Raw genomic sequence first — 21,890 nt, forward strand, 5'->3', positions numbered from 1 at the left:
AGCATAGGCGATGTATGGGCTCGGGGACAAAATGGGTGTGCAGAGAAGCCAGGGGGTTAAGTTGTGGATAAGTAGAACGTGCAAGTAGTTTGTCTACGCGGTTGAGTCGGTGTGGCAGGAACTAATCACAGGAGTGCAGTGCTGCGAGCAACCAGCTAATGTGCGTTTCGGCCTGCGTTAACCAAGCCCATACAGCGCCTACGCTGGTCTCCTACACGACTATATCCCAGCGCTACTTCCAGCTTACTGAACTACCGACGACCGGCGCTCAATTCCACATAGCCAGATCCTATCGGCTCACACGCTCTTGTCCTGATGATGATCTCCAACCCAAGGAGATCGAAACACCGTTAACTTCCCACAACCAAAAACTCAATTTAAACAACTCAAACACTCATGGAGTTGTATAATGTGTTGTAAATGCGATGTAAATTGATGTAAATTGTAAATTCACCATCAACTATCACTTCACACACCTTCACATTTTGTGTGAGCACCAAGACTAGCTCCCTACACTTTGAATGACACTCCGTTTATGATGCTAATAAATGTGATGTCACCCTTACTACCTTGTGTCCCTTCATACACTGTGTTTCCAATGTTACTGGTTATCTTGCTAAACCTCTAACCTAGATGAAAGCTATACTTTAATCAACAGTAGCTCTGCTACACGAGGACCTGCTTGACCTCACCCAGTATATTGACTGAGGCAGTGATGTGCGCATAGCAAGATAGGGAGTTGCAACTCAGTGGCTAATACGCTTTCAGTATGGGCGAGTTGTTGCAAAATAATTTGCAGCATAATAGTGATGGACCTGAGATCCAGCCATCTAGTTATTCCGCAGTGGCATACTGTGTAGGACCTGGTGTGAAATAAAAAATATACTTCTGTTACATTCAAGCATTCAAGGGAAGCTGGTGAAGAAGGGTTAGAGTGCGTCATAAGAAGTCCCCCAATGTGAGTCCCTTGACAAACCAGACTTCTGCTTTTGGGCTAGTGGTAGGTCGTAAATTTGTTTTTAAGTTAGAGGCCTCGGAGTGGATTTGTACCTATTCTGCCTATAAAAAAAAATAAAATTAGTGTATAAAAATTACTTGGAGGGAGGATTTGTTTCAATTTTCGCAGGCAAGCTAGGATGCTGGAGCAGAATTCTAAAACGTCTTTTTTGGGGTGAAGATTCTCAGGGTTCCTTTTGCTGATGCTCAACAGCATTAGCAAAATAAGTATTAAAGAAAAAAAGTTTTGTGAAGCGAACTCGCACATGTGTACGTACATGTCATGATGCTGCTAAGGGCATCGTCATTCTGCATGCATGAGCATGCATGATGAAGTGGTACCTACAGAACAACACAGCACCATTTTATCTATTATTTTATTTACTATTCCAAGACGTCACTTAGAGCGGTAATTTAAATACGTAAAAATAAAACATTTACTTGCGCAAAGGCACTTATTTGGTACTGACAAATTAAAAATAAATAAACATTATTTGAAGGACTGCGTGTTGATGCTGTGGTGGAGGAGGGGCCAAAAAAGCGGAATTTAAAAAATAAGTCAGTGTAGGGCAAAAGAGAGCATGTGGGGCAGGTGGGGAAGCTAGGAATGCGGTTGATGAGAGCAACATGGAGGGAGTGGGCATTTGAGGAGGGAGCCACACTTGAGAGACAGAGCAAGAAAACAAATACACTCAAGTAATGCTTACATAAAAATAAAAAAATAAAAAAAAGTAGTTCCCTGGATGTGAGCAGCAGGAGAATTCAATCAATAGGATTGTAAAGAAGCTACGCTCCAAGGGAGGGATAAACTCACAAACAAGAACGGTCAGGTAAGGCATTTAATAAGAAGCAAGCAAATGAGAGAAAAAGTCAACCAATGGTAAGCAACGGGTTGGCTCTAAAGCCCACTCTACGTATTTGGTATGGTCAACAAGTCGTCCTTGGACAACTTGTAGCGATCTGTAGATGAGACCTAAAAATGAGGGCAGTTAGGGGAGAAGGGAATTTTTATTTCAGTCTCCTTGATCCTTAGGTCAATAATTACATTTTCATTAAGACAACTAGTTAGCAGACTTCCATTAATAGCTGGTATAATGTAGCCATGGTCTTTACATCTTTAGCACCCCTGATCTGCACGCTAGATTATGGGGAGTCTTGTCAGGGAATGGAACACTAAGGATTGAATGATTAAACAAATATGGGACTGTACGCTTAATCACACAGCATTTGGTGTTTTTATACGACTTTAAATGTTAGACACTGCTAAAGTAAGAGGTCCAGTCGAAAAGATGATATGATCGTGAGACAAAATTGTCTCAAAATTGCACACAAAGTGTTAAATATGTTATGTTTAGAATATTTTGATATCACAAAGTAAATGGGTGAAATAAAGGTTCCTGGATTAAAATGGACAGGTGTGACTGATCCTTCTTGAACATATGGATATTAGTGCAGAAATTTCTTTGACCTCTAACCTGTACTAGATATTGCATATTATCCTACAAAAAATGGAGTTCAAAGGAAAGGGTCACCCTCATCAAATAAATCACTAGCGCAAAAGCTGGGATCCATACCAAGTCAAACCATGAATATCCTTCAATGAAAAATAGAGACCAGCCTTGCTATAAAGGTTAGCGTTTGGCAAACACACTGGGGAAATCCCCAAGTTGGTTATAAACCATCAAATGGCACAGCCAGGACCCAAATATGTTCCTTAAAAAGTAGGAGCCACTTCTGGTGGGATAGCTGTGCATAACACTATACTATAAAGGGAACAGTCGACAGCATAATGCACGCCTCAAATGTAGTGCAACCAAGTGACTCTTAATTAACCAAGTTGTGTATGCTTCTTTTCCTGAAGCCACCTCAACATTGTACCTTTCTGAACTTTGTTTAGCGATAGATCCCAATACCCAAAATACCTTACTATGCCCGTGCTGTCTCCGAGGTGGAACTACAATCGAACTCGCCTAAAGTAAACTTTAAAAATAATGCATAGAATTCACTGAATTATCTTCATTACTAGTGCACCTGAACCAAAAGCAAAACAAAACTTTTAAATACATATTGGTACCACTTATTAATTAGTTCTAGACGTGTTCCACTGCATAATTTCTGCAGATATATTAGGCCAAGCTGCTTTATTGGATGACTATTACTTACTCATATATGGTTTGCACTCTGTCAAGGCAAACATATTTCCCCTTCAGTGATAAAAGGAGAACCTCGAGTACACATAAAAACATATCAGCAGCAGAAAAGTGTACTTGTCCCGACAGACGTAACTAACAATTAATAAGAGAATGGAAAATAGCAAATAAAAACAGCAGACAGAAATAGAATCTCATTTTGTACCAGCAGTCTCAACACTGTCTATCAAACACCTGATGTGAAAAAATAATGAAAATACCATGCTGTCAAAATACTAGTCGATTGTTTAGAAGATGGTTTTCTTTTGCCAAATAATAAATCATGCACTGAATACCTTTAATCTCATAGAAAATGTGTCATCGTGATTTCCGCAAAGAGGTAAGAAAAGATACAAAGAGGCGTTTACTGAGCAGTTGGTGTAAGGAACAAAACTATTCACCTTTATTATTCTCTTGCATGAAATGCCCTCTGCCAAAATCCCTCTAATGAGGTCATTTACCTGCCCTGGAAGCATGATCAAACAGTAACGTTTCTTCCAGTAAGCTGTTTTCAGGCCTCTTTTGAGCTGTGACTTCTCCCCTGAGCTGCCACGATTTTTCATTCAGTAAATCTTTCTCTAGATCGTTGATTTTTTCGGCCATCTAAAATAAAAATATTAGCAAATATAAGTCAGAAAATGCATTATTCACAAAGATTGGAACACAATAACAGCCCTGTGTGACTTGAGTCCGTAGAATTTTTACAAAAACAAAATACGTCAACAGCTGGCGAAACTGCGCTCAGTTTGGAATAATTTGAAAAGGAAAAATAAACTAACTTTGGATTGAAGTGTGTTATGAAACTCTTTTTGACCCAGCAAAAAATTCAAAATCAATTCATAAACAAGAGCATATGTGTAAAAAAAAAAATCAAATCTTTGAAACCACTTTAAAAAGTAGACCAATGGTTTTCTCGAAGTGATTTGAAATTAAATGAGCCACGCCAAGGTCAGAGGAAACCATTTCTGGCACAACGATAAGCCGAAAATGAATACATTACAAAATTAGTTGCAATGGGCATCTAGAGGATCTTCTCCCCAAATTCCCACCCTCAGTAAAACAAACAATACAACCTTTAAAAGGGCTTCTGGCACAACTAAATTGGGACAAAACAGTAGCGAGATATTCCTGAGCGAGTAGCTCATTAAGTGACACCTCCACAGAATGATGGACTCATCACTCTTCATGAAACTGCTTCCACCAGTGTGAAATTGTACTGAAAGTAGCATGAAAGGAAACCATACTCTTAAAAACGCTTTAGCTGCAAGGATCTGAGCCATAGCAGAAGCGACAGAAAAGGGCACCCTCAAGAATGTGCATAGGAAAAACAGTGCTTATGCAATTCAAATGGAGCATACAAATAAGCATGTGTGCAAGAGAAAGAGAATATGTGGTTAGTGTCCATGGGTGCACCTTGGCAATAGCAAGCAAAGGAAAGTTCTTTGCATGCAAGATATAGCCGCCATGGTATACCTAGAATGGGGCTGGCTAACAATATGTGGGAGTACTATGCAGAGACTTCAGCTGTTTAGTGACCAAAGTGATTGACCAACACATCACACTTTAAACATTGTGCGAGTGATTTTCGCTTCAGTCACAGCGGTGGTGAACCAGATTGGGTTTTAATGAGCTATATTAAGTTGAGAGACACAAAAGGAGACAACAAGTTTGAAATAGGTTAATTGTTTGGTTGTAGGAAGGGAAAGGGGGAAGTGGGAGATAGAATTTGAGAGGGTTTGAGCGATACCAATACACAAGGATGGGTATTCTAATTGTGGGACTGAAAGAACTTCCTCTGCGTTCTAGGCAGTCCAACAAGCTCTTACTTAACATATGTAAAAGCAAGCCATAAAAAAAATCAATTAGAGTCCAAAACACATTTGAATTGTTGCATTAAAAACACAAAAGCACTGGCCTTCAATAAACATGAAAATAAATATAGCTGTGAACTCATCTCAGAAGCAGTAAAAGAAAAAAATTAAGTCAAAGAAAATTCCAATTAGACTCAAAAGGGCGATTCCGAAAAAGGTGCCTCCCCTTTACGCGTACGTGCGACGATAACGCTTACATCTGTGCACTGCCACTTGGCCAACAGATCTGAACTACCCTTGCACGGGCTGCCATACTGAAATATCCGGCTCTTATTCCATCTACCACCCGCCTCCTCTTCGTTCAATACTATAAACTGCACAGCGCTTATCTCACACCGGACAAGATAAATCGCTATTATTGTCGTACTGACGCGGTTTGTCCTTGCTGCACCCTGCCCATTGCCAATTTCATTCACATGCTCTGGGCCTGCCCGTCACTTCACAGCATCTGGCTCGGCGTGACCACACACCTGTAGAACCGCAGAGGGCAATCCATACTGCATACATTGAAGGTGAGCCTCATAGGCCTGCAACACAGGGATGAAGAACACAAAGCCACTACCCACTTTATTGGTTTGGGACGCCACCTAGCCTGATCACCCGTAGGTAGAAATCATTTACTCATCTTGCGGTCACTGCTTGGGAATGTTCCATGCACTGCGCTCCACAGGGAAGGCCCGAGAGGCCTCCGTAAATACCCTCTTGCAGCCAGTTGGGAGGCCATACATGCCGACTACCCTCCCACCCTGTTACCCACCGCAGATTCACCCGAGGAGGACATGATTCTTGCAGATGCTGAGAACTCCGGTCACCTGCCCTCCACCAGATCTACTAGACACCCGGCCCTGAATTCCTCTCCCAATCTCATATCTGACATTTTATAGGGCACTGTCGCTTTACCTTCCTTTCTTTTTTCCCTAATGCCGTGGAAAGGCGCAGACTTGTTTCGTTATTAAAATTGTTGGTTTGATTTTTTGTATTTGTTGATTCACGAGTTGATTTCCCTGTAACTACAAGATACCACAATTGAACAATTACACGCGTTATGTATATGCTGAAATATATGTAAATCTTAACTCTAAAAAAAGATTCAAACAAAAAAAAGAATCGGAAAATGGTTCTTCCCACTGTAGCTGCTCAATAAGAATGGTGTCATCCTGTAAAAACTGTCCTATCATGAAGTATTGAAAAAATGTATATGGTGTGCGGCACTCCTGTTTTAATCACAGTAACTGTGGTATGTTTTAATCCGTCTGGACTCAATGTCTGTTTCTGGGTGCCAATAGGTAGACCCCCTCTGACCCTAGGGGGTACGTACTTGAAGAAACAAAAAGATGCAGTGTTGACCAAACAACACAGTGCCCTTGATGGCACTCCTACTGAGACCGTGTCTATTTGTGATCAATTGTATTCCATTTCGCTAAGAATACAAATCGTGGGTATCAAAGTTAAATCATGGATGAAAGGAATCCTTTGAAATTTCAACGAACCATTATTAACTTTTGAAAAATAAAGGACAAGAACACAAAGTCTGCAGCAGAACTAACCAGAATGGAACCACTACAAGGTTCGTTCAAGGGTGCAAGTGCCCACAACTTCACACAGCCAACACACATCAAACAGCCCATATGAAACACCTCTTTCCCATAAAACAATAAAAGGAAATCAAAAGGAAATAGGAACAAATTAAACGGCAAACAACAAGAAACTGTGAAGATTTAATGCAGTTACCCTGTCATCTTATAAAAGAGAACACAACAGTATAGGCTCCTGAGGATTACATTCAAGAATAGGGTAAGAAGCTTCAGAAATTCTGGCGGCTTAGCGGCAGATAAATTATTATGGTATAAACAAAAAATTCCAACAGGATGAAAGATTGGTCTTTGAGAATGAATGAAGAAGTTACTTACCTTCGGTAATACCTTATCTGGTTGAGGCTCAATCTAGCCACAGATTTTTTACCGTGGAATTTCCCCACGTCGAGTGGATCCACAGGATTTTCCATGAGCAGTACCCATGTGCACCAGTAGGTGGCGTTGTTTAGCTCGGAGTACGTTGACCGCGCCGGAAGGGACGTTCACGGCACTTATATAGGCCAACTATGTGCGCCGACGTCAGTTTATTTGTACAACTTTCCACTCCTGACACGCAAAGTCATAATGAACACTGACCACTGGTGTGGAAAACTAGGGCCCGGAAAAGGGATTAGATCTGTCCCTAGAAATCTGTTCGCCGAGCAGGGAGGATGGGTGGGTCGGTAAGGAATCTGCAGCTAGATAGGGCTTCTACCAGATAAGGCGTTACCAAAGGTAAGTAACTTTTTCATCTGACAGACTACTAGCCGCAGATTCCTTACCTTTGACCTTACCCAGCGCCAAGAAACCTTTTTTGTGAAAGAGCGCTATACAAATTTGGTATAACATAACACTGAGTAGGTTTCCAAGCAATACCACCCCAGAGGTGGGTCTGCGGACTAATTTCATACAAGCAAGTTCTGTAGGACCGAAAGTGCACAGTGTCCAGCTCTACAGATCTGACTGTCAAGACAGTAATGTTTAGTGAACGTGTGCAGGGAAGCCCACGCTGCTGCCAGGCAGATGTCCAAAACCTGAACTCGGTGTGCGAACCACAGTGGTCACAGCTTTAGCTTTGGTGGAATAAGCTTGCAAACCTTCAGTAGGTTCATTCTTAGCCAGTGCATAGCAGATTTTGATGCAAAGTATGAACCAGCTAGTGCACCACCCAACCTTTCTTGGCATCAACATACCCCACAAAGATTTTGTCATCCACCCCGAAATATTGTGTGCTGTCAAGCCAATGCTCTTTTTGAGTACAGACTATGGATTCACTCCTCTTCTTCAGAGGGATGTGCAGGACCGTAAAAGGTACACAGGGTGATGGGCTGGCCTACACGAAATGGGGTGACGAATTTTGGTAGAAAGGAGAACCTAGTTCGGAGCAGCAGTTTGTAAGGATAGACTGACAGGTAAGGAGGCTTTGATGATGAGGCCTGCAGCTCATTCACCCTGCAGGCAGAGGTAATAACCAAAAGAAAGGCTGTTTTAGTTGTCAAAAGGTTGAGGAGACAATTATGAAGAAGCTAAAAAAGAGCACACATTAAAAAAGTCAAAACCACATTAAGGTCCAACTAAAACATAGTAAATGGCATAGGAGGGAAGAGATGGACAATTTCTTTCAAGAATCTATGTATAATAGGACATCCGCAAAAAGGCAGAAAGAACAGATAGCCCTTAAGAGTTCCCAGAGCAGAGCCCTGCTGGGAAAGGAAAACAATGAAGAGTAAGACTTCAGAAAGGAGGGCAGAAAGGGGATCAATGTCTTTTTTCTGCACAACATGCCACAATTTCTTTTCTAACGGCAGGCATATACCATCTTGGTGGAGGTACGCCTAACTGCCCAGTTGACATTACAGAATGAGGGAGGAAAGTCGAAGGGTGTCAAATGTCACCGCTCAATATTCATGGCACAGTTTCAGAGAGTGGACAAGTTCGGTTGGAGAACCCTCCCCTGATGTTGTAACAGAAGATCCTCCAGAAGGGGCAACCTGGTGAGGGGATCAATGGCTATGCTCAGTTGCTCGGAATACCAGACCCTCCGTGCAGTCTGGAGCTACAAGGATGGGGGAAAGGCATACAGGAGGTCTGAGCTCCACTCGAGACAAAAAGCGTCTCAGAGCAAGAGCAGCTTTGCAAACTCCAGCATGCAAAACTACTGACATTGCGCATTTGACAGAGGTGAACATAGCTACCCACGACTCTCCCCACTATTGAACGAGACCTTGTACCACCTCCGAATGGAGACACCATTTATGATCCACTAAACATGGATGGCTGAGTTTGTCTGCTCTGGAGTACAGAGAGCCCACCAGGTGTTGAACCACCAGGGATATGCACTTGTGTTCCAGCCATGTCTAGATATGCAGGGCCTCTTGACAAAGGGTCCACGATCCCAACACCTTGCCCTGCTTGTATCAGTACAACATGGCAGTGGTGTTGTCCGTGAAAACTTTCACCAACTTTCCCTTCATGGAGGTTAGACAAGCTTTCAATGCCAGTCGGATCGCACAAAGCTACAGCAGGTTGATGAGGAGTCCGAATTCCGCTGGAGAGCAGACTCCTCTGACCTTCACCTCTCCCAGGTGGCTGACCCATCCCAGGAGTGACGCATCTGTCCCTACTGTGAGATCTGGTTGGGGAAGAGAGAGGGATCTGCCTCTGGCCAATCGCGTTTTGTTAGCCACCACTGCAAATCTTTTGCAGTTCCTGCTGAGATCTTTATTCAAAGTTTTACATAGCGCGAACAAGATCTTTGCAGATATCAGAGTGCTTTACAGAGACAGGGGTAGGGGCAACAGGAGGGTGATTTAAACACTATTGGGTACAATATAGTAGCATAATAGGATAGCAATCATGTACAAATAGGATATCAGTCAACGAACAAGTGACTAATAATACAAAACGGTGCAGAGTCTTTGATCCAGCAACAATAAAGATCAGGTGAGCTTAGGCCATAAAGATGGCATTTACCTCTTACTTAAAACCTGCAGGAAACAAGGGGTAGGGGCCGCCAGAAGGTGGTTAGACTAACTATTGGGTACAATATAGTAATCAGTAATAAGTGAGGTGACATAATCGGATATCAGTCCTGTACAAATATAATACCAACAGACAATCAGGTAACCAGTACTACAGTAAACGGTGCAAAAGTCTCTGTTCCAGCAGCAATAGAGTTCAGGTAAACTTGGCCATAAGGATGGCTTTGACCTCTTTCTTAAAAAGTGCTGTGGAGGAGATAAGCCTGGTTTTAGGAGGGAGTGCATTCCAGATCCTGGGAGCCATTCCTGAGAAGGAGCGTTTGCATGTTTTTTTCTTCCGGAATCTACGAGGTTTCAGGAGTAGATTTTTTGTACTTCTATTGGATCTCGAGCCTCCAGATATAGTCAGCTTTTGGGTGAGGTAGCTGGGTGACTTGTGGTGTACAGCCGAGTGTGTCATAACGGCTATTTTCAGCTGTATTCTGGCTTCAACAGGCAGCCAGTTCAGGGATTTTAAGTCAGGGGATATATGCGAATGCTTCCTTGAACCAGTGATGAGTCTCGCGGCAGCGTTCAAAGAGGCTCTTAGGGGTGCAGTTGTTGAAAGGGGGAGTCCGCTAAGGGCCACAATTCCGTAGTCTATGCGAGGGATGACTAGGGCTTGTACAGCATTTTGGAAGTCCTTAGCTGGGAAGAAGGGCTTAAGTTTCCTCAGAGTGTTGATTTGGAAGTTTGCTCCTTTAGTTGCTTTGCTAATGTGCTGCTGCATGTTGAGCTTGTCGTCAAGTGTAATACCTAGGGATTTCGCAGATTCCACGATGGTGGGTTGGACATTGAGCGCAGTTAGGTGATTGAGCCAGGTTTGGGTGATGGCCATTTTCGTGGGAGGTGAGATCAGAAGGAATTCAGTTTTCAGAGCATTTAGCTTGAGGTGATTGATGGCCAACCATGATTGGGTGTTTCTGAGTGTGGAGTTCAGAAGCTTGATGTCTTCCGGGGATTGTAGCTGGAGATAGAGTTGTGTCATCGGCGTACATATGGAAGTGTACATTAGATGCTTGAAGCAAGGTGGTGAGTGGTTCCATGACAAGGTTGAACAATGTGGGGGATAGGGAGGATCCTTGTGGGACGCCTAAAGTTACAGGCAGAGGTGAGGACAGCACGTTGTTGATCTTGAACTTCTGAGACCGGTTATGTAGGAAGGAAGTGAGCCATTTGAGGACAGTCCCGGATAAACCCATTCTGGTATTTAGCAGCTCCAATAGGTTCTCATGTTTGACCGTATCAAAAGCTGAGGAGAAGTCAAGAAGGATGAGGAGACAGGAATCATTGCGATCAAGGATTTGAAGGGCGTCATCAATTATGTGCGTCATAGCCGTTTCCGTGCTGTGTTTCGCTCTGAAGCCTGATTGATGAGGGTTGAGGAGGTCAAACTGATCAATGTGTTTTGTCAATTGGAGTTGTACACATTTTTCCAGTAGTTTGGCCAAGGTGGGGATATTGGTGATAGGGCGATAATTGTTTAGGTCAGCCGGGTCAGCTGTAGGTTTCTTGAGTATGGGTGTGACTTGCCCCACCTTGAGGGAGTCTGGGATGAGACCTTGTTGAAGGGAGCTGTTAATTATTTTGGTCCAGAGTGGGAGGAGCAGCGGGGTGAAGTCTTTCACAGCATTAGCCGGTAGGGGGTCTATGAAGTGATTAGAGGGCTTCAAGGTGCCGAGCAGTTTGTGAATTGCCTCTTCAGTGTAGGTGTCGAATGACGACCATGATGCGTTGTTTTTAGGGTGAGTGGTAGTCATGCTGATGGGGCTGGAGTATCGATTTACATCAATGAGGAGGTCACTTCTTATGTTGTCTGTCTTTAGCTTAAAGAAAACAGAAAAGTCTTCACAGCGTGGAATATCGCTTGTTGTGCTGTTTGATTGTAGAGGTTGCATCTTGGTTTGACTTTTGACTAGTTCGAACAGTTTTCTTGGTCGGTTCTGGACCATGTTGGAGAGGTTCACATTATGCTGTGCCCATTGAGCCTTCCAAGTCCCACTGCAGAGCCCGCATGTGCCACTGGGCATGAGATACCAATAGGATGAAGAAGAAATGAGTCCCAAAAGGATAGAGTCTGAAATATTGGTCTGATAGTCTGAATATCCTGAACTCGGCGCTTGATGGCTGAGCAGGAACTGGCACGTTTGGAAGCCCCTTCAGTAGCTGTGAAAGGCAGATTGGGGTGACGTAGAGCCAAAGAAAGGCCTGAGTATTTGGCCACAGCCACACTGTCCTTGAAGTGCTCCAGCACCGAATCTGCCTAGTGTCCGAAGAGACGGGTGCCATTGAAAGGCAAGTCCATAAGGGATGCCTGGGTATCCTCCAAAAAGCCAGTCCTCCTCAACCAGGCATGGCACTTCAGGGCCACCACCGAAGAAACTGCTCTGCTCAGCGAGTCTGTCTTATCAAGTACACAGCGAATAGTGAACTGTGCTGCCTCTTTCCCATCTGCAACAGCCTGAGAGAGTGCACCCGGGTCTCCTAAAGGACTGCACTTGCGCAACTGTGTCACACAGTGTGTGGGAGTAATGGCCCAATAGGCATGCGGTGTTCACAGACCACTGAGGGAAACTGGAGATCAAGGACCTCAGCCACCCTCCGAACCACTATTGCATATGAGGCTCCCTCCTTTGTAGCCATGGTAGGGTAGAAAGCATACAAGTCCACTGGCTTCACCAAGTTCATCACACCAGTCAATGTTAGAGTGCTCCTCATATGGCTGGTATTCTTCAGGGTCCACTAACCCATCCCATTCTTGCTAGTGTCCTAACTAACCCAAGTAAATCGGGCTCAGGCTCCGATCTAGGAGGCAAAGATCCTGTTGGTGCCGGAGGTGGGCGACGTCCATCCAACTCCGTATCAAAGTCAGCGATCAAAATGGGGATGGCACCGGTGATTTCGGCACCGGGACCGACTTTAGGGGAATGTTGAGTTGCTGTGACCGGCACCGGTCCAAAATGAGAAATGGACCCATGGGGGTCCACTGGAGCTGGGCCGCTGAGTCCAACCCTGTGGGGCTGAAGGTGCGCCAGAGGGGTCTGGCGGCCCAAATATGAGTTGCATGGCCTCATAGAACTCTTTTAATTAAGTAGGGTTCGCTCTGGCTCCCGGAATGTCAGGGAGGTGCGGAGTCAGCGTAGGCTCTACTGCGGAGCCAGGCCTTGAATGTCGATGCTTCCTCATCTCGTTGGCTGACGGACGAGGAGAAGTTGACGTCCTCTTCGGCGACGTCTTCTTGTGATACAACTCACCCAACTGTACCGACTACTTGAAGTGGTACAAAGAACCTTGGACTCTGTGACCGCTCCCAGGACCTTCCTCTCGACCGGGACCTTGAGTGATGTAGAGTCACAAGTCAGACAGCCATGATCTTGACAGACTGCTCCCTCAAGGCCTTCGGATTCATGGCACAGGCTCCACAGGGCTTGAATCCCGTTTTTCTAGTTGACATAAATCACACCAGGAGGGTAAGTTTCAAAAACCCTGGAAAAAACATTGAAAAAATTCAGTGAAACTGTGACTGAGTGGTAAGCACTTTTCCGGATCAGCGCTGGCTGGCGCAGAAAGAAAAGAACCAACGTCAGTGCACCTAGTGGCGCCTATATAGGTACCACAGACATCACTTCCGGTGCGAACAACACACGCAGAGCCGAAAGACACCACCTACCAGCACGCAGGGGTACTGCTCACAAAAAATCTTTCGGATCTAGTCTGACGCCTAGGGAAATTCAAAGGTAAGGAATCTGCGGCTAGAAGTCTCTATCAAATATTCAGAACAGAGCCCCAAAAAAAATAAAAAAATCAAGAAGGTGATTCAGAAACACTGGCAGCATACTGAGAATGACCATGAACTGCGGAAATCGTGTGTGCAAAACCAATCACTGCACATTTAAGAAATCATCCACTCTGAACAGGAAAATAAAAGAGATGGGCAAAAGGCATGGAACCTTGCCAACATTGTATACACTGTAACAATGATATAAAGGTTACATACATGGTACATCCACGAACTAGAGAAAAAATGAAATTGTAGGACAAAGTTATATGTGACACCAAGTGTTACATATACATGGCAAACTGTAGGTGGGCAAAATGAAATATAAAATAAAGATCTGAATAGCCACAAACAAGAGTAATATCAGAAATAAATATGAGACAGTTCTGTGTGTCACACATTGGATGGAAATGCAGCATAACATCAACCAATGAGGTCTTTAGTAACACCTACTAAAAACACCACCCACGTTCCAAAAGGAATATTTTTGGACACCCAGGCTAGGAACTCCGCAGCCAACTGGATTGAATGACAAGGTTGAAATAAGAGGTTTTATTTGAATTAAACTACTGGTTGGTGAGGCACATTGAATAAACTGTTTAATATGTTCTCCTTTTCTTTTACATTCTTTTCATATTTAAATAAAATACATTTTGGAACAGTAGTAGCAGGATGGAGAACGGCGGGCATGAACACAGATAATACTGCTTTATACAAATTTGTTTCATTATTAACTGAGCAAAGAAGTGTATGAATACTAAGGCTCCCGGTTTTCCATTTTTACGGATTTTTACAGATAAATACAAACAGAAAATAATGTGTTTTCGGTCTGTATTTAATTTTAAAAGTGGATAAATACAGAAAATTGGGCTTCTTTTAAGGGAATCTGCTCTCTTTCATGAATTATAGGCCAACAGCTGAGCAGATGGACAGCAAGGGAAATTAAATAAACATAGTGCAATTTCATTAAATAGTACATTTGTGGTATAATGCTAATGTTTACCAGTGGATGTTTTGATATATAATATTTTGCAGCTGAAATAGATATCAAAGCCTGAGTGTACGTCAATCAGTTAAATAAATATGGAAATGTACAGTTTTACAACTTCATTTCTCCACAAAACACAGATTAAATATGGATAAATACAGACGGAAATGCTAAAAAAAATAAATACCACAAAACCGGGAGCCCTAATTAATACGTATGTTATAGGCAGTATGAAATGATTCGTACAGAATGTTTAATGTACCAATAACATAGTGGAAGGTATAATGCACGTTAGGATGATTAAATAAGGGATGCGGTCTAAATTGTTGGAAGTTAGAGAGTATGATCCGTGAGCCGTGTAACTTGAGAGAAATAAGGCATCACAACTTAATAGTAAAGAACGGTTAAACACAGTTTTATTACATCATTATGAGGACAGAGTCAGCAATGGCAGAAAATCAAGGTTTGATAAAAGTGGTTATGGCACGCAGTGCCTTGGATAGAGTAAAGCAGGGTTGAAGATGACGGTGGGAAAGAAATCTTCTGGCCGTCAGTCTCTGGACGATGAAGAATGGGAAGTTTTTATTAAATATCAGCTGGTTGCTGAATGTAAGAATAGCATAATAAAAAATTGTGAGTGGGCAGTAGTTAACTGGCTGCGAATACCAGTTATGTGTGCACACATTTATACACACAGAGAAGCACTCAGGACTGGACTATCATGTTTGTTCATGTATATAGAGAAAGCTCTCTAGATTGGACAACTAAGTAAAGTATTGTAAAATGAGAATACTGTCTTTTTGGCAGGCATTTAAGTTTTTAATTATAAAAGGGTCCTCATGCTATTGTGAACCTGATGGTGTTGTGAAAACAGATTTTACGATGTATGGTGTTCTTAAGTGCTTGTGGGGTAAGACAGAGCACCGGTGGCTCTCCCTCGCTTGTGTGCTTCTCTCTAGCCTTTCTGCCCACTAACTCCCTGGAATTCTGCTTTTCCTCTCCCTCCCCTAAATCCCTGTTTTTTTTCTGTCCCCACCTGCTCCTACATTGCCACCCCCATCTACGGTCCTATTTGTTTTTTAAAAATATTATACTTAAGAAAAAGTGTTTGTGTGCTACTTTCATTTTTTATTTACCAATACATATCGGGATCAGTAAACTAAAAAAAAAAAAAAGCATTCTAGTAATTTTGAAGGCGCTTGCATGTGTGATCACACAAAATGATGCGGCTGCAAAGCGTTTGTCATCTTCTTTTGTACACGTGTACAGATGTACTTGCAGCGTGACAAAAGGCATTGTCAAAGCCAATAGGTCTAAAAGGCGAGACCTATTGGCTTTGCCAAAGCTTTTTTGTTCGTGCGCAGCGGCATGGCCCCTCCCCACTTGGCCACTCCTCACTTGCATGTTGCGGAGAAAACATTTGTTGTTTATGAAGACCCTCACTCACCAACCTAGTTGGTGGCATGCTTCATCATCCGGTCCCACCCCAGGCACTGAATGCACCTAGGGTGTGCTTCAACGCCTGACTACAGCGGAGCAGGTTGTGTACAGTGAGTGTGCAGTGAAAGTGGAACGTGTGTAGGTTAAAAACTGTCCTAAGGGTCCTACATTTTGAAAAATCTAATACTGGGGCCTTGGCAGTATTAACCCCTTCGGCGCTCATGACGAGCTCAGCTCGTCATGAGCCTAACCTGCGCTACGCGGATGACGAGCTGAACTCGTCATGTAACGCGGGTTTTTTTTAAATCGCAGCGCGCAGCGGGAAAACCGCTAGCGCGCATGCGGTTAAGAACAGAGAGGTGGATATTTGTGGAGGTAAATTATGTCTCCAATATCCTGTGCGGTCTACATGTTTCAGCCAGGTCTCAGGATTGTGCTGGCTTTCGTCAGGACCTATGTGAGTGGAGAACTAGTGTTGGTCAAAAATTTATATATTTTGTGTGTTTAAGACCAAAGTGTGTCTCGCGTGTTAACCCCTTCGATACTGATGACGGCCGGGAGCCGTCATGGCACACAGTGCTCGTGTGCTGATGACGGCTCCCGGCCGTCATGGCGCTCACCCACGGGGGAAGCGCTGGCGCTCCCCCCCGCGGGTCTCCGATATTAGTTTCTTAACTTGGGAAGACCTTCCCCTGCCTCCCCCTCCGCCCCCCTGCCTTGTCATCAATGACGTCAGCGCGCAAGCCGCGCTGACGTCATTGGGTGTTTACCTTCGGTTTCCCAACGCGGTGGAAGCCATTTGTTTCCAGCGCGTTGGGAAAGGAAGGTAAGTTTCTCCTCCGGGGAGCGGGCGATTTTTACAAAACAGGCATCGGGGGAAAGGAAAGGGTTTTCCTTTCCCCTGATGCCTCTTTTGTGCATTCCTCCTGCACGATCCGATCATGCGGCAGGAATGCCCACTAGAGCCAGGGATTTTTTTGTGTGTTTGTTTACTGTTTGGGGGAGCGGCCCCTTGGGCAAGGGTCGCTCCCCAAGGGGCCCAATTAATTTTACGTTGTCGGCCCCCCCCCTGGGGGGGGGGGGGATGGGTCCTTATTTTTTATTATATAGGCACCAATTGTGCATAATGTGGGCAGTGGCCCCTTGGGCAAGGGTCACTGCCCTTGGGGGGCATGTTTTTGGCTGTCTGCTCCCTTGGGGGGCCAGATCAAGCCGTTTTTTATGTTTTTGTAGGGCCCACTAGGCCACCAGGGATGTTTGTAAGGAGAGTGACCCCTTGGGCAAGGGTCACTCTCCATTGGGGCTATTACGCACCACATTTGGCCCACTAGACCACCAGGGATGGTTGTTGGGAGCGGCCGCTTGGGCAAGGGTTGCTCCCCAAGGGGTGCAATTTATTTTGGCATATTGAATGTTTGGTATGTATTGGCCCACTGGACCACCAATGAAGCCATGTGTGGGAGGTGGCCTCAAGGGCAAGGGTTGCTCCCTTTTTACAGGGGTGAATATTTTATTTATACTCTTAGGCCCACCTACCCCTTAGCTTAGCTGGTGTATTGTGTGTTGACTGGTGCATTATTTGAATATGTGATTGTAATGTTTTTTCTTCTCCTTTTTATTGTAGTGTAAATCTTGTGATTCCTGTTTGCGGTTTCGGCAGTGGTTGTTCTGCAGTTTTGCGTATTTGCATTTATTTGGTAAGAAAAACATTTTTGTAGGGTTTACTCCAAATGAGTATTATTGTTATGCATAAATGTCTTTTTTTGTAAGTGCTGTCATAATGGCTGTATTTCTGTTTGTGTTCTGAGTATGAAATTCTTTGCGATGTATTTTGCGTTGTCTTATGTGTAATTTTTCTTTTTCTTTTTTAGTGGGATATTGTTGATCCTTTCTGTGTCTGTGCAGAGTAGGTGGTGCTGAGTCTAGCTGCTTCTGTCAAGTGAGTGTTATAGTGTTGAAGTATATAGGTCTTTGAGATAAAGCAACATTGTGTTTTTCTTTTTTTTCCCAAAGGATTTGTTGTACACGTGTTTGACAAGTTACCTTTCTTAGTTAGCAATATGGCTAGCCGTAGAATGACTGCTCAGCAGGTGATTGGTTTGCTTCTTGAATCTTCCTCTGAGCTGGATTATGAGACTGACAGTGCGTCTGAGGGAGAGGAGGGAGGGGAAGATTCAGGCAGTGGGTTTTCTCTCCACATGGAATCATCGGATGATGAATCCACTCTCAGTGCGGACGAAGTGCCTGTTTTAGAGGAGGAGATTGATGTGCCGATGGTGCAAGAGACATCTGGATTGCAGCCTGGGGCTGCAAGCCTTCCCATTGGAAGTGCTGGACTCTGGGTTGATCCAAACATGGTGCAGCCTGTGTTGTCTGACTTTACTGGTTATGCAGGGTGTAGAGTGGATTGTGAAAGTTTCTTGCCTATACAGTTTTTTAAGTTGTTCATGGATGATGTCTTTTTGGCTGATATTGTTGAGCAGACTAATTTGTATGCGGAACAGTTTTTGAGGGACAACAGCGCCAAACTTGGGCCCCACTCTAGAGCTACCCGTTGGACTCCCACAAATCTGGATGAGATGAAGAGGTTTTTAGGTTTGACTTTTTTGATGGGCTTGATAAGGAAGCCTTCCCCGGCTTCATATTGGTCTTCCAGTCCCTTGATGGCAACGTCTATATTTCCTGCAGTTATGAGTCGTGATCGGTATTTACTTTTGCTTCGGATGCTGCATTTCGTTGATAATGCTTTGGCGTTGCCACGAGATCACCCTGACTGTGACCGCCTTTTTAAGATTAGGCCTGTTATTGATCATTTTGTAGATCGATTTTCAGAGATCTATACTCCAGGCAAAGAAATATCTATAGATGAGTCTTTGGTCCTTTTCAAGGGCTGTTTACTTTTTAAGCAGTACATTCCTAACAAGAGGGCACGTTATGAAATTAAGCTGTATATGTTGTCTGAGAGTAGGACAGGATATGCCTATAATTTACGTGTGTACACTGGTAAGGATTCCACTATTGACCCCCCTGGTTGTCCGTCCACTTTTGGAGTGGCAGAGAAAATTGTCTGGAATCTTGCTAGAGGACTGTTTAACAGAGGCCACCATTTGTACCTTGATAACTTCTACACTGCTTTGCCATTGTTTAAGGAGTTGTTCAAAGTGGACACTTTTGCCTGTGGCACAATCCGCTCTAACCGTAAAGGTTATCCGAAAGAGCTTGTTTGCAAAAAGCTTCAGAGGGGACAGTGCAGTGCCTTGCATAGTGATGAACTGCTAGCAGTAAAATTTGTCAACAGGAGGGATGTGTACATGCTGACTACCATCCATGATGAAAGTACTACATCTGTGCCTGTTTGGGGTGAGGTTGCTGAAGTGCGTAAACCTGTGTGCATTGTAGACTACAATAACCACATGGGTGGTGTTGACAGAGTAGATCAGAGGTTGGAACCTTACACTGCTATTCGAAAGTCTTACATTTGGTATAAGAAGTTGGCCATCCATCTGTTTAATATAGCAACTTTTAATGCTATTGTGGTGTTCAAGGAGTGTTCTCCTGCGTCAAAGTTGACTTTTGTTCAGTTTCAGGAGTCTGTGATAGGCAGCCTTGTTGTTCTGGAACAGGCACATGTTCCTAGAGTCGGAGTGGTGGAGGAAGTGGCTAGATTGCGAGATCGCCACTTTCCTGATTTAATTCCTCCCACGCCCAAAAAAACAACAATCCCTGTAAGAGATGTAAAGTCTGCTATCGAAGAGATGTGCGGAAGGATACTCGTATGCACTGTGCCGATTGTCCTTCTCATCCTGGGCTGTGTGTGCCCAGATGTTTCAGAATGTATCACACTCAAAAGAAATTTTGGGAGCTACCGTGAGTCTAATGGTCTACTGCCTGGTCTGTAATATTTTTTATTGGTTATTCAGTTTCACCTGTGGCATTAGTATTTTGTTTTTTAGTTACCGCTGTTTGTAGTTGTATTTTTGGATCTAGTTCCAAATGGTTTGTAATTTTTTTCTTTGTTTAAAAAAAAAATGTATTTGGCGGTGTGCGCGGACTGGTGATTGGCTGGCGGCGTGCATGGACTGGTGTGTGGCTGGCGTCGTGCATGGACTGGCACTTGGCTAGTGGTGTGTGTAGACGGGCGCTTGGCTGGCGGTGTGTGTGGACGGGCGTTTGGCTGGCGGTGTGTGTGGACGGGTGCTTGGCTGGCGGTGTGCGTGGACGGGCGCTTGGATGGCGGTGTGTGTGGACGGGCGCTTGGCTGGCGGTGTGTGTGGACGGGCGCTTGGCTGGCGGTGTGTGTGGACGGGCGCTTGGCAGGCGGGGTGCGTGGACCGGTGCTTGGCAGGCGGTGTGCGTGGACTGGCGCTTGGCAGGTGGTGTGCGTGGACTGGCGCTTGGCTGGCGGTGTGCGTGGATTGGCGATTGGCTGGCAGTATGCATTGACTGGCGCTTGGCTGGTGGTGTGCGTGGATTGGCGATTGGCTGGCAGTATGCATTGACTGGCGCTTGGCTGGCGGTGTGCGTTGACTGGTGCTTGGCTGGCGGTGTGCTTTGACTGGTGCTTGGCTGGCGGTGTGCGTGGACTGGTGCTTGGCTGGCAGAGTGTGTGGATTGGCGCTAGGCTGGCGATGTGCATGGCCTGGTATTTGGATGGTGGTGTGGGTGGACTGGCACTTGGCTGGCGGTGTGTGAGTAGTTTCATTCTGTTGGTCACAACAAACACTGCTAGCTGAGCGCAACTCCACGCAGTCCATCACTTTGTATAGTTGCTGTGTCTGGAATGTGGGTGTGTGAAAGTGATGGGCACTTGAATGGCGCGGTCTGCTGGTGTGAGTGTTGTAATGTGATGGGCCCGCGGCTGGCGGTGTGAATGTTTTGTATGTGTCACACGTATGAAAGGTGTATGAATGGCCTGTAAAGAGGTTGGTGCCTTGACGTGGCTTTACAGCTCACGAGCTGTGAGTCAATGGTTCAGTTCCTCATTCTTTCAAGTATTAACAGTTCATTTCATTTTTGTGATATGACTTGATAATACAATTGTATATACTGAATCATCACTCACCCTCGTGCCAAATCCAACCAGTATGTGTGTGTGTGTGCTTGAGGATTAGATGGCTGTGCAGTAATATTTGTCTTTTTTCTCTTTCTGAAGCAGGGTGTATCTTGTCCCTTTTTGTGAATATTGTAATGTGTTGTATTTGCTCCTGGATGGCGTGAATGGTCTTCTGTGTATCAGGTATGAAAGGTGCGTGAATGGCCTGTAAAACGGTTGGTGCCTTGTCGTGGCTTTACAGCTCACGAGTTGCGAGTCACTGGTTCGGTTTTTATGCATTTAATTATTGACAGAGCATTTCATTAGTGTGAAATCTCTTGTTAAATAAATTTTATGTACTGAACCATCACTCGCCCTCGTGCCAAATCCAACCAGTATGTGTGTGTGTTTGAGGAATAGATAGCTGTGATGAAATGTTTGACTTTTGAGTGTCTCTGTTAAGGTGCATTCCAGTTAAGAATAACCTACTAAATGTAGACATTATTGTTAAACCATGGGAGTATATGGTGATGTCTCTCTTGTGGATTCCCCCCGGGTGTTTAGTTTTCAGAAATGTTTGGGCTTTGTAGTTTCCCAAGATGGCCGCAAAGCCCGGGGCCAAAAACTCGTGGGAACCCCCTTGCAAAACCAGGTTGGTTTGTGATAGGTTATTTTGATGTCAGCTCATTATGTTTTGGGCCCTTTGCCTGTTGCGGGTCCTTGAGCCACCCACGCAAGTGAGGTACCATTTTTATCGGGAGACCTGGGGGAACGCTGGGTGGGAGGAAATTTGTGTGAGCCCAGTGATGCCACGCATTCCCACACAAAAATGAGTGAAAAATCTGATTTTTTCAGCTAAAATTGAGGTTTGCAAGGGATTCTGGGTAAAGGAACGTTGGAGGATCCACGCAAGCCATACCTCCTTGGAAGCCCCCAGGTGTCTACTTTTCAGAAATGTGTGGGTTTGGTAGGTTTCCCTAGATGGCCGTCTAGCACGGGGCC

General features: G+C 44.4%; 1 protein-coding gene across 1 annotated transcript in view; it reads right to left on the reverse strand.

Annotated features, from left to right (window-relative positions):
- Positions 1-21,890, reverse strand: part of MPHOSPH10 (M-phase phosphoprotein 10) — a 223,162-nt gene that overhangs the window by 65,720 nt on the left and 135,552 nt on the right. Inside the window, exon 5 of the mRNA XM_078684919.1 lies at positions 3,647-3,788. Coding sequence (XP_078541045.1) covers positions 3,647-3,788 — 142 coding nt within the window. The remainder of the gene's footprint in view (positions 1-3,646; positions 3,789-21,890) is intronic.

This window comes from Lissotriton helveticus, chromosome 3_2 (genome assembly GCF_964261635.1).
Source record: "Lissotriton helveticus chromosome 3_2, aLisHel1.1, whole genome shotgun sequence".
NCBI lineage: Eukaryota > Metazoa > Chordata > Amphibia > Caudata > Salamandridae > Lissotriton > Lissotriton helveticus.